This window comes from Taudactylus pleione, unplaced genomic scaffold (assembly GCF_031769625.1).
Source record: "Taudactylus pleione unplaced genomic scaffold, aTauple2 ptg000040l, whole genome shotgun sequence".
In the NCBI taxonomy this organism is placed as follows: Eukaryota; Metazoa; Chordata; class Amphibia; order Anura; family Myobatrachidae; genus Taudactylus; species Taudactylus pleione.
The window spans coordinates 24,538,296-24,551,458 of record NW_028284442.1 but is presented as its reverse complement, the minus strand read 5'-3'; the positions used below and the strand labels follow the sequence as shown (position 1 = coordinate 24,551,458).

Sequence of the window (13,163 nt, the reverse complement as noted above, 5' to 3'; positions counted from 1 at the left end):
ATTTAGGTTGTCCACAGGGTTAACTTGCAGGTACTAGGTCCAAAAGATGCATAAATGGTTAATTTATTGGCATTAGGAGCAAATCCACCCAGTGCTGGATATTGTTGGTTTAGGGCGCTAGGCCCTGATTAATCCCCTGCATTAGACCCACTGGGTTACTGAGGGCGTTAGGCCTACTACACTTTAACAATATCAAAGTAGAAGGTAACCCCGTAATATTGTGTGTACGCGCATATGGGCATTAGGCCTCACAATCCCCTAAGGAGAATGCAGTAGCAGAAGGCACTACGCCCCATACTTTTCTTTCCCCAAATAGGTGGCTGCAATGGACCATATAAAGGATCCTCTCCCCTCACCGCTTGCTGAGACTGTAGTCCCACTGTGAAGAACAATATTGTTTCTAAATTGAACTCATTACCCCTGCATCCACCACCTCCAAGGGTGCAGGGAAGAGCTTGGCTTTCGCAGCAGGGAGACTGCTTCCCCAGGGTTTGGTCACTGACCCTCTGATGCCAATTTCTTCTTAGAGAGGGTACTAGACCCTGAAGCGATCCTGGAAGTTAGTTTAGACAGGAACCTTAGATAGAAATCTCCCAGCCCAGATTTAGTGGAGCCATAGTGTAGAGGAGAATGAGCCCCTGCTTGAACAGAGGGAACCCCACCATAACAATCGAGTAGAATGAGAATATGGCCCATACTGAGTCATGTGCAAAATAAGCTCATCAACCTGGAAACAAAATATATGTATGTATATATACTGTAAAGTACTGTAAAGTACTGTAAGTTACTTGTTTCTTGTTCACCTATTAGTTCTATGTACTATGTAAGGCGCTACGGAACACTTGTGGCGCCATATAAGTATAGGATAATAATTATATATATATATATATATATATATATATATATATATATATATATATATATATGTGTATATTTCCTGACCTACAGATAAAAGCTAACAGCCTCCTTCATCCCGTGGCTGTCCTGTGTTGATCCTAGCATCTTGAATACATTTTATGCCCACTACACACTAATCCAGATGAAAAATATATGGCAAGGGGAAACCAGCCACAGTCTCAACTAAAGAGGTGTTGCAGCAGCTATACACCTAGAATCAAGCAGTTTCAGGAGTTGGTGAGCTTGGTCTTGGCAGTGACTATTCTCCTACCACTAGGGACACCATAGAGATGCACAGTTACACTGAAGGTGCCCATCCACTAGGCGATTAAATTGAGCGACTGAACGATATCGTTATCGTTCAATAATCGTTTGCAGATTGTTTAAAAAATGTCTAAAACGACCATCGATACGCGCTCCTGCTGGTTGTTTAGACATCTCTCATCAGGCAAACATGATGGACAACCTGACTATAACGTCAGGTTCAGGATGTTGATTGATGTGCCTACACTGAACGACTGTTCGTTCAGTGACAGCACATCACAGACTGACACATGACTGCATGATTACAATGTCATAATCATGCAGTCATTTTGAGGTCTGCTAGTGGATGGGCAGCTAAACAGACAGTGAGTGTTTGGGGTCACTAGCATCAATAGCAGTGGCAGGCTACTGATGGTAAAAAAATGAAATGACAGTGACATAAAGGAAGGACTAGTAATATCCTTCTCAAAGTGATATAAATGGTATAGGCAGTCATAAACTGTAAGCACCAAATAGTTTATATATGGGTGTAAGCCAGGGCAGGTGATGCAGAGTTCTACGCATTTTATCACATCTATACCTATGATAGAAAAAGACGGAACTGGGCTATAACAGGGCAAAGTGAAGTGAGGGAGCGTGTTTATTGCGTTATTCACACCTGGATATAGGCGAAAATATCTCATCATCATGATGATGGTGACTAGTGGCAAACCAGGGGTACACTCATATTAGGGGTACACTGAGTAGTAGATATCCCAAGATATCTACTACTCAGTCTCTGTATATAGCTGAATATACAGTAGGCATTTTTCCTTGCATGCTTCTTTTGAGCAATACGCCCAACTTACTTCCAGCTCTGCCTCAGGCCCATAGAAATCTTTAATCTTTATTATTATATCTTTATTTCATCAATAACAATTACCTCTTTATCTGTCCATACTTCAATGTTGTGTTCTGAGTAAAAGTCTGCAGGCCGTAGGTAGATTTCCGCAGGCTTTGCATTCAATACCTATAGATACATAGATGCCGCAACAGGACGTCATTTGTAGCAATGAATAAGCAGATTCACTTTTGTTAGTACCAGTAACATTTTCTTAAACCATAAGCAGATCAAGAGGAAATGTACAAATGTTAAAGGAGAATGTAGATCACAAGCATTACAGGCCTACACCTAATCATTATAAATGGCAATATGTTACGTTTGGAGTTGAAGATAATGCTCACTGACATTAATCAGTTAGGGACAGTGGACCTGATTCAGAGATGGACGTTAATGCAACCTCAACTGTGTCTTTTTATGTAGCGCGACTACGTCTCAATGCTCATGACACAGCTGATGGGATTCATACTGAGATGCCCACCGGCTGCATCTCTAATCCGCCGCTCTGCCTAAAAAGTTGCACCATTGGACATAAGAGCAGCCCTGTGGTTGCTCAGAATGTCCATCGGAACATGGCTGCTGGCGCCAGAGCAGCTGGAAAAAAAGACGCAGTCGCTGGCCGCGACATGCCCATGTCTAGCTAGCTGACCCCCTATTACCACTCAAGAACACACACTGAAATTGTCTCTCTCTGCATCCTACAGCAGTAACCATCGGGACCCATGTGCAGTGAGACTCGGATGCATCTCTGAGCCAGGAGTTCATCATATCACTTCCCATAGTCAATAATTTATTTGATTTATAAAGCACCAACATATTATGTAGCGCTATACCAGTGTTGGCTAACCTTGACACTCCAGCTGTTATGGAACTACATAACCCACCATGCACTGCTACAGTTTTGCTATTAGGGCATGCTAAAACTGTGGCAGGGCATGCTGGGATATATAGTTCCACAACAGCTGGAGTGTCAAGATTAGCCAACACTGCGCTATACAATAGGGAAATATAAATACATATACAGTCAGGTCCATAAATATTGGGACATTGACAGAATTTTCAGATTTTGGCCTCTATTCACCACAACAATGGTTTTGAAATGAAACAAACAAGATGTGCTTTAACTGCAGACTTTCAGATTTAATTTGAGGGTAATTACATCCAAATCGGGTGAACGGTGTACGAATTACAACAGTTTCAATATGTGCCTCCCACTTTTTAAGGGGCCAAAAGTAATGGGACTATCAACTCAAAAGCTATTTCATGGACAGGTGTGGGCTATTCCCTCATTATTTCATTATCAATTAAGCAGGTAAAAGGTCTGGAGTTGATTCTAGGTGTGACATTTGCATTTGGAATCAGTTGCTGTCGACTCTCAATATGAGATCCAAAGAGCTGTCACTATCAGTGAAGCAAGCCATCATTAGGCTGAAAAATCAAAACAAACCCATCAGAAAGATAGCAAAAACATTAGGTGTGACCAAATCAACTGTTTGGAACATTCTTAAAAAGAAAGAATGCACCAGAGAGCTCAGCAACACCAAAAGACCCGGAAGACCACGGAATACAACTGTGGTGGATGACAAAAGAATTATTTCCCTGGTGAAGAAAAACCCCTTCACAACAGTTGGCCAAATCAAGAACACTCTCCAGGAGGTAGATGTATATGTGTCAAAGTTAACAATCAAGAGAAGACTTCACAAGAGTGAATATAGAGGGTTCACCACAAGATGCAAACCATTGGTGAGCCACAAAAACAGGAAGACCAGATTAGAGTTTGCCAAACAACATCTAAAAAAGCCATTACAGTTCTGGAACAACATCCTATGGACAGATGAGACAAAGATCAACTTGAACCAGAGTGATGGGAAGAGAAGAGAAGGAAAGGAACTGCTCATGATCCAAAACATACCACCTCATCAGTGAAGCATGGTGGTGGTAGTGTCATGGCGTGGGCATGTATGGCTGCCAATGGAACTGGTTCCCTTGTATTTATTGATGATGTGACTGCTGACAAAAGCAGCAGAATGAATTCTGAAGTGTTTCGGGCAATATTATATGCTCATATTCAGTCAAATGCTTCAGAACTCATTGGACGGCGCTTCACAGTGCAGATGGACAATGACCTGAAGCATACTGCAAAAGCAACCAAAGAGTTTTTTAAGGCTAAAAAGTGGAATGTTATGCAATGGCCAAGTCAATCCCCTGACCTGAATCCGATTGAGCATGCATTTCACTTGAAGAAGACAAAACTGAAGGGAAAATGCCCCGAGAACAAGCAGGAACTGAAGACATTTGCAGTAGAGGCCTGGCAGAGCATCACCAGGGATGGAACCCAGCGTCTGGTGATGTCTATGCGTTCCACACTTCAGGTTGTAATTGCCTGCAGAGGATTTGCAACAAAGTATTAAAAACTGAAAGTTAGATTTAGGATTGTTTAGTTTGTCCCATTACTTTTGGCCCCTTAAAAAGTGGGAGGCACATATAGAAACCGTTGTAATTCCTACACCGTTCACCTGATTTGGATGTAATTACCCTCAAATTAAATCTGAAAGTCTGCAGTTAAAGCACATCTTGTTTGCTTCATTTCAAAGCCATTGTGGTGGTGAATAGAGGCCAAAATATGAAAATTCTGTCAATGTCCCAATATTTATGGACCTGACTGTATATCTTTGCAATGTCCCAAGCAGAGGTATTACATGGTTTCCTTTATCTAACAGAGAACAAGGGAAGTGATACAAACGGCACAAGTGTAATAGGCGACCAGTGTGTGGTGCGCTTGTGGAATTTTAGAGAGATTAAAAGGTCACTGTGCACTGATCATACCTTATATGACCATCATGTTATGCAACCAACAACATCTGATTACAGTGCAATTCCAAGTGCCCAGTATATAATTAAGCAGTAAAATCCAGCATATGTTACAGCAGTGGTAGCAACCTGTGGCACGCCAGCTGCTGGGATGTGTAGTTCCATAGAAGCTGCAGTTACACACGTTGCTATAATAAGTATACAACTAGAAGTATAATATAAGTAATATATAACTCGGCGCCATATCCAGCATAGAATTCCAGCCACATGCCCGGCATCAGGAATGGGATAAGGGAAAAACACCTTTAGCAATCAAAGAATAACCTGAGAACTTATAAACTGATTATGCATGTAGTGGATTAATATGTCCATGTCACACGCAGTTGAGCAATTGTTTTCTACTGCACATGGGTCTAAGTCACACTGCACAAGTGTTCAGAGTGCGACCAATGGTTGCATCTAAAGATGGTATCTGAGTGCCTAAAGACACTGAAAGTGGGCGTCTCAGTCCTTGAACATGCAGACATATGACTGTACACCAGGGAAGGGCTTATAGCGGTATTTGCATAAAGCCACAGATGCAATACCAGTAACAGACGCACACACGAATGCTGCAGCATCCAACGCAGAAGCAGCGCCCCCTTGTCTGCTGCAGTCCCTCCTACATTCATTGGGAGATGCTTAAAATTTGCAGATATCCCCCGAAAACACCAGTAATATGCTGCAAATATTTAATGATAAATAGGCTCCTAAATCCTGCTGTCTCCAATGCAACTGCAGCTATGTAAATACAATGCACTCCCTCCTGCTGGATTTTCATCATAACAAATGAGTCGGGAAGGGGAAAAATATATGTACACACGGTGTTTGTGGTTTTCTGAATTGAATAGGAGAGTATCTAATGAATCTTGTTCAAAACCTTCAGGCTCGTTGAAGTAGACTGATGTTTATTTGGGAGTAAGGAAAACTGTGTGGACTCGAGACTAACATTCCAAGAGGCATACATACAGTTTGCTGACAATCAAATTGCAAAACAGCAGTATGTAGGCCCCATAAGGTAGGCGTCACAATATCAGCAACTGTAGAATGCACTGTAACCATGGTGGTAATTATGTTTACAGTTATACTGCCAGTGGGTGTAAAATGCTGTAAGTACACTTGCCAGCATCGCAGCGCTTGTCCTCCAAGGACCCCATTGTGCTTGTTGACAAGCACACTACATCCCCTTCAAGACCACTTGGGCGACTGAATTACCGATCTTGAAATCTTCTCTGGTTGAAGAAAGTCAGGGCTCACTGTCCAATATAAAGACATCCCAAGAAAGTCAATGCTCCAGCCATGATGAGAGATGACAGATAAGCAAATCCAGATGTACTGTACGTTCCAGAGTTTTTGAATGATTGGAGCCAGAATTATACTGCTGTCCATGGAAAAGCTTGAATGACTCTCTTCGCCCATGTGAACTTCTGAGATGTATGCATTGGACCAATAGCTTAAGGACTGAGCCCTAGGGATAGATTTATTATCCAGCATTTGTCAAAGCCACTGATCACCAGCAGCTTTGACCAATCATTTTCAAATGGTAACAGAAATAAAGGCTAAATCTGGCTTGTTTAGCATTTAATTCTGTTGCGGTTTCAAAACTATCGGTCAAAGTGGCCGATGATCAGTGGCTTTGACAAACTGCTGGATAGTAAATCTACCACCTAGTGGGTACAGGTGCATGAGTTCCTATTCTGTTTGTTCTGCTCCCTCCATAGACACTAGCACATACACGCAGGGTTATTACAGAAAGATTTTTAATAAACAACCGTGAATGCCCCCCCCCCCCCCAAAAAAAAAAAGCACAAAGATTTAATGCACAATAAAATAATCTCATCTGGTCCCTGTAGAGTAATTAGCATGACACAGACCTTGCTTAGTTTTGTCCTGTCATACGGGATGTTCTTTTCTCTGGTCACCATGACGATCCTCCCTGTATACGCTTCCTGACGAAGGGTTTCTGCACAGACCAATGCAGCAGGGCCTGTAGCGAGAAGGAATAGACAGTAACAAAACAAACTAATTATAAGTCGGATTTAATTCTTATCTGCAGCCATTTCAAACCACTATCAGACTTAGGCATACATAACCATGGCACCAACAAGTGGTACAAGCAGAGAAAAATAACAATACAAATATATATCAATGTATCCACAATGTGCAAAGGACTTTCACAATGTATTTTTTGCTTGCAAATGTCCCAATGTGTCAGCCGGACACAGCAAAGTTCTGCCGACTAGAAATACTCAAACTTGTTTCTAAGTGGCTCTAAATCTGGTTCTTTGAATCGGTCCTAAAGTAAAAAAAATGTGGATTAAATCCCTTTAGAGAGAATAAAAATGTGAGTCAAATTGGGGCAGGGTGAAGTGGTTCAACCATGATCAAGTCTGCTTAAATAGTTCCATTGTACAATATTTATAACTTTTTCCATCCACAACCTTTGGACTTTTTTATATTATGTACCTCTTTTGGAATTCATCTCTGCAAACTAGATATATGCTAGGCACCTAATCTAAAGCGTAAAGATCACATTACAGTATCACCTCCCTACACCTTGAGGTTCTTTCCTTTCATTATAGAACGCTAACATTTCTTTTCTTAAAACACAGCTTGTCTAAGCGGTATTTAAGAATTAAATTAACTAGAAGAATAAGGGGTCAACAAGACTTTCTTCTTTAGAAGGGTCACTGTTGTAGTCTTGAATATTTTAAATTTTATTGCATGGGTTTTAATGTGTACATATCCACATTAGTGCGAATGGACGGTATGAAAAGCAGCTCCATTCAAAGTATAGGACAACTGTAAAGGACCCAGATGGAGACGGGGACATGTCAGTGCCAATGGCCCTGACTGCAAACTGTCTATACGGATCAATAAAAATGGAGGAAAGAATAAATCACTGTTGCTTAATACCTAAGTAAGGACCTTATATGATTGCCGCTACCAATAGAGGAGCTGACCCTCTCAGAATTTACATAGAAAACCCCCAAAAAAGGAGCGCTATCACAAAATATAGCCTATTCAATTATCTGGGATTGAGCAATATAAAACAGTTTTAATAATGCTTGGTGGACACATAATAAAAAATAGAAAGTAAGAGACAATACTAAAGAAAAACAAAAAAAAACAGATAAAAAAACTAATGGCAATAAATATACAAATACTAAAATATAAAAAGAATATACAAATAAGTATGAATTGTAAAAAAAACTACTTTCACATTCCCAGCTAGATTAGACATGCGGACCCTTTTTGTTTATTCTGTGCTAGTACATATCCACATTAGTGCGAATGGACGGTATGAAAAGCAGCTCCATTCAAAGTATAGGACAACACTTAATTATTTACACCCACAGCCAGGGCTGCCATCAAGGGAGAACATGGGCTACAACTGTAAAGGACCCAGATGGAGACGGGGACATGTCAGTGCCAATGGCCCTGACTGCAAACTGTGTCTATACGGATCAATAAAAATGGAGGAAAGAATAAATCACTGTTGCTTAATACCTAAGTAAGGACCTTATATGATTGCCGCTACCAATAGAGGAGCTGACCCTCTCAGAATTGACATAGAAAACCCCAAAAAAAGGAGCGCTATCACAAAATATAGCCTATTCAATTATCTGGGATTGAGCAACATAAAACAGTTTTAATAATGCTTGGTGGACACATAATAAAAAATAGAAAGTAAGAGACAATACTAAAGAAAAACAAAAAAAAACAGATAAAAAAACTAATGGCAATAAATATACAAATACTAAAATATAAAAAGAATATACAAATAAGTATGAATTGTAAAAAAAACTACTTTCACATTCCCAGCTAGATTAGACATGCGGACCCTTTTTGTTTATTCTGTGCTAGTTTGGAACACAGTTGCCAGTTCGTATCAATTGTGTCCTTGAATAGATACAATGTAAGGGAATGGTAGCTTCTCCCACTTTTGAACATCAGAACAGAATGATTGGATTTATATGCATATAGTAGCCATTGTTAAAGGGATTTTAACAGGTCTCAGTCCTTTTGCAAATACTCTCATCTGGTAAAAACTCAGATTACATTTTTCACGGAAGATATATGGATTTTCCCAATAAAACACCGCTGTTATATCTCATATTAATTAAGAGTCACAAGCTGAGAGAAAGTCCCGACATTGATATATTATTTGAACAATCACCGGAGATTGTAATATTGGTACATGAACACAGATCACTGTATTTGAAAGAGGCTTGTCTGTTAATGCCTCAGCAATTTACTACCTTAACTCCAGTTCTAATGCTCTGAGTCGCCGGATGTTCAGGGTACGAGTGCACTCGTGGGCGCGTCTGTTCAGCCGCTGGGGTTTCTTAGCTTATCAGACGAAGAATCCGGATCTCTGCAGCCTGGACCGGCAACAGGCGCTGTATGCGGTGTGCAGGATGTTTAATCCCAAAGTACTTGGCTGTGAAACGTGAAGCAATATGGGGCAGACTTGACGTAGGACAGGTATGTGGAGGTGTAAATGATGTGGGGCATGTATGTGGAGGTGTAACTTATGTGACATAGGTATGTGGAAGTGTAAATGATGTGGGGCAGGTATGTGGAGGTATAAATGATGTGGGGACAGGTATGTGGGGTGTAAATGATGTGGGGACAGGTATGTGGAGGTATAAATGATGTGGGACAGGTATATAGAAGTGTAAATGATGTGGGGCAGGTATGTGGAGATGTAAATGATGTGGGGACAGGTATGTGGAAGTGTAAATTATGTAGGACTAGTATGTAGAGGTATAAATTATGTGGGACAGGTATGTGGAGCTTTAAATGATGTGGGACAGGTATGTGGAGATGTAAATGATGTGGGACAGGTATGTGGAGGTGTAAACGATGGGGGAGAGGAATGTGGAAGTGTAAATGATGTGAGACAGGTATGTGGAGGTGTAAATGATGTGAGACAGGTATGTGGAGGTGTAAACGATGGGGGAGAGATATGTGGAGGTGTAAATGATGTGGGACAGGTATGTGGAGGTGTAAATGATGTGAGACAGGTATGTGGAGGTGTAAATGATGTGGGACAGGTATGTGGAGGTGTAAATGATGTGCGACAGGTATGTGGATATGTAAATGATGTGGGGCAGGTATGTGAAGATGTAAATGATGTGGGGCAGGTATGTGAAGATGTAAATGATGTGGGGCAGGTATGTGAAGATGTAAATGATGTGGGGCAGGTATGTGGAGGTGTAAAAATAATGTGGGACAGGTATGTGGAGATGTAAATGGTGTGGGGCAGGTATGTGAAGATGTAAATAATGTGGGACAGGTATGTGGAGGTGATGTATTGATGGGAGAGTTTGAACTTGCAGATGAGAGGTAAAAGTGTTTATTCAAACTTTTTACAAACTTGTATAAAACACTGAAAAATTACTATACAGACATTTTGGAGCATATTCAATTAGGTGCGAAAAGTCCCGTACTTTTTGCATGCCGGAGTTTTCGCCGACATCGCTGGTTTTCCATGCAGAAAAGTATCGCGCTCGTCCCCGCTTATCCCCGAATTCAATTAGAAATCATCGAAAACAGGACCCGAGAAATTCGGACCTGGCGAAAAGTGCTGTCAGATTTGGGAAAATCAGTCTGGCACCCCCTAAAAGATGCACTGACAATGGGGATCACTATAGATCCCCGCCGAATAGGCCTGCTGAAGGTATTTGGGGTACTTAAATGAGCTCAATAACTGCCATTTAGCGTGTTTTCAAAAGTGGTGAAGAATAGCATTTAGCAGTGTTTTTTGCAGAAAATAACTACTGCCTGCAAATTTAGGGTACATGAAAATGGATGCTAGCATATTTTAAAGTTGCTAAAATTAAGTTTTAAGAATAAAAAAAAAATACACCTGCCGCAACCACCTGCAAACTTAAAAACACCATGGGGCATACTTGGGGACCCCCCTGGAGTCTATTTCACTAGTTTTTAAGTTTGTCCACCAACTTTGTACTTTTTCGCCCCCTTTTTCAAAGTAATTTTTTGGGGTGTTCTTAAGAATTTTTAAAACTTTTTTTGACACAGTTTACCATTGGGGGGATGTCCCAAGGGTGCAGGGTGGTTCCCGCAAGTTTGAATCCCAAAACCCCAATTCTGCACTTTTTTTCGACAGCTTTCCGCACAGGTGAAAAGTCTTTGGAGTTGAATACGGGGATAAGTTTTCGCCTGGTGAAATGACATCACCGGCAAAACTTTTCCGCAGAAACTGACTTTTCACTCCTAATTGAATATGCCCCTTTGTCTGTACCCCATAATGCTGGAAAGACTTTCATTTGATGAGAAACATGAAACACTTGCAGGCTATTATTTTTCAACCATACATTTTTTATCCAATAAAAAGTGCAAAAATCAGCCATTTGACACTTTTAAAAAAAAAAACACCCAGTACTTTCCTTATGACCACTAACAGTCTTCTATGTGGTCCTGCTATCTTAGCTGTAACATTTTTGGGGTCCAGGATGGTTTCCTCCACTTTCTCATGCACTGCTCCCAGGTCACATTGTGTAGTAAAGTCACACAACCTCGCCAGGACTACCACAAAATGCCATTTCTAATTGGATCTCGCATTTCTGTATACATGTTTGTGTGATGTATGTGTGTTTCATGAAACAAACTCGCATTCGCAAACTTGCACCTAAGAGGATTGAGCCCTAAGGGTGGAATTAGCAATGAGTCTTGCTATATTTTTAAGCACACATACTGTATTATCAGGTGGCCTCTGATAAGATAAATTTCTAAAAATAAGTTACATTCTTAAGACTATGGGCCAAATGTAATAGGGTGAGAGTTTAGAAAATGTGAGAGAAGACACTTTTTAAACTCGGCCAATGTAATAAAGCCTGAGAACATGCAAACTCACATGTTTTTCAGACTCAAAAAACTCTCACGATTTAAACTCTCATCCACATGTTTTCCCATTTTGAATATACAACTCGATCAATGTAATAGTGTGAGAGTTTACTGCTACACTGTCACATTTTCTAAACTTTCATCCTATTACATTTGGCCCTATATGTTAAGTAAAGATGCAGTGTGTATAAAACAAGCACACTTTGTTTAATTGTAATCAATTTCTTTCATTTTTACAATCTAATTGCTGTTTTTTTATATGTATTTCACTTGGTATTGTCAAATCTATATACTTATAATAATGTTCTAATGGTTGTGTCTGTACATATAATTTTTTTTTGGGGAGAAATTTACTGTATTATCTCAATGTGCCATCAGGGATTAGAGCAATAAAGGAAAAACCAGATGCTTGACACTTGGCACGTGCAGTCTCCTCAAGCCAAAAATGACTAGATGTATATAAATATATTTTTTTTAGGTACAAATATACTTTTAGGGACTGTTTATGAACTATGGGGACAAACATTTTTTTTTTATCGGAATTTGCACAGGCTCAAGTCTAAAATGACTATATGTATATAATATATATATATAAATATGTACACAATATATACATATATTGCACACCCTGAATGCAAAGTTATATATGTATGCTTATATAAATACATAGGTACATATATCTCAAGATCTATTTTGCCAGGAAACCCAACTATATATTAAGCACTAATCAGGCAGCTTATCTTGACTCATGAAGTTGCATTATACATGCCAATCCAGTGGATGGCGCACCAAGAAGCATCTTTTTGTGTGAATCCCTTAAGGAAAAACTGCAAATATTGTTTACAAAGACATTTTGTGATCAATGTCTACAATTGAAAATATACATCACAATATTAGATGCTACTACTGTCTTTGTCAAATTAGTTCCTAACAAACATCCACGCAAGCAAAGCTGGGGGAAAATGCTAGTATTTTATAAGAATCAATAAAAGGTATAATTTAACAATCAGCGAAGCCATTGCCTTTTACCAGACAGAACAAACAGTAGGCATAAAAGTCTATACCGGTGCTTATGTGCTCATTATTTCACAGATTTGCATTGATGTACCATCCAGTGTGCATGTGTGACACCCAGACACTAGAGGTACCACACGTGCACCAGGGATTTTCAAAATAGCATACTGTGTTCTGGATGCTCACAGGGCCTCCATTTATACTGTGCATGTGCAGATCGCTAGGAGTATAGGGCCTCATTCAGCTTGGATCGCAGATCTGCTTTTGCAAGTACCTGGTCGATGTTTGTGGTCTGCGCATCCATATGCAACGCAGTGCTCATGACTGAACTGCCCGCTGCGATTGCGAATGCGAACGCAGCGAATACGCAGTGGTAGAGAGAATT

At 40.2% G+C, this 13,163-nt stretch overlaps 1 protein-coding gene across 1 annotated transcript in view; it reads right to left on the bottom strand.

The window, feature by feature from the left end:
• The window catches only part of LOC148538441 (apoptosis-inducing factor 3-like), a 155,487-nt gene that overhangs the window by 97,545 nt on the left and 44,779 nt on the right, over positions 1 to 13,163 (bottom strand). The window contains exons 7-8 of the mRNA XM_088454862.1: positions 6,766 to 6,878; positions 2,084 to 2,170 (exon numbers count right to left, since the gene is read on the bottom strand). Coding sequence (XP_088310988.1) covers positions 2,084 to 2,170; positions 6,766 to 6,878 — 200 coding nt within the window. The remainder of the gene's footprint in view (positions 1 to 2,083; positions 2,171 to 6,765; positions 6,879 to 13,163) is intronic.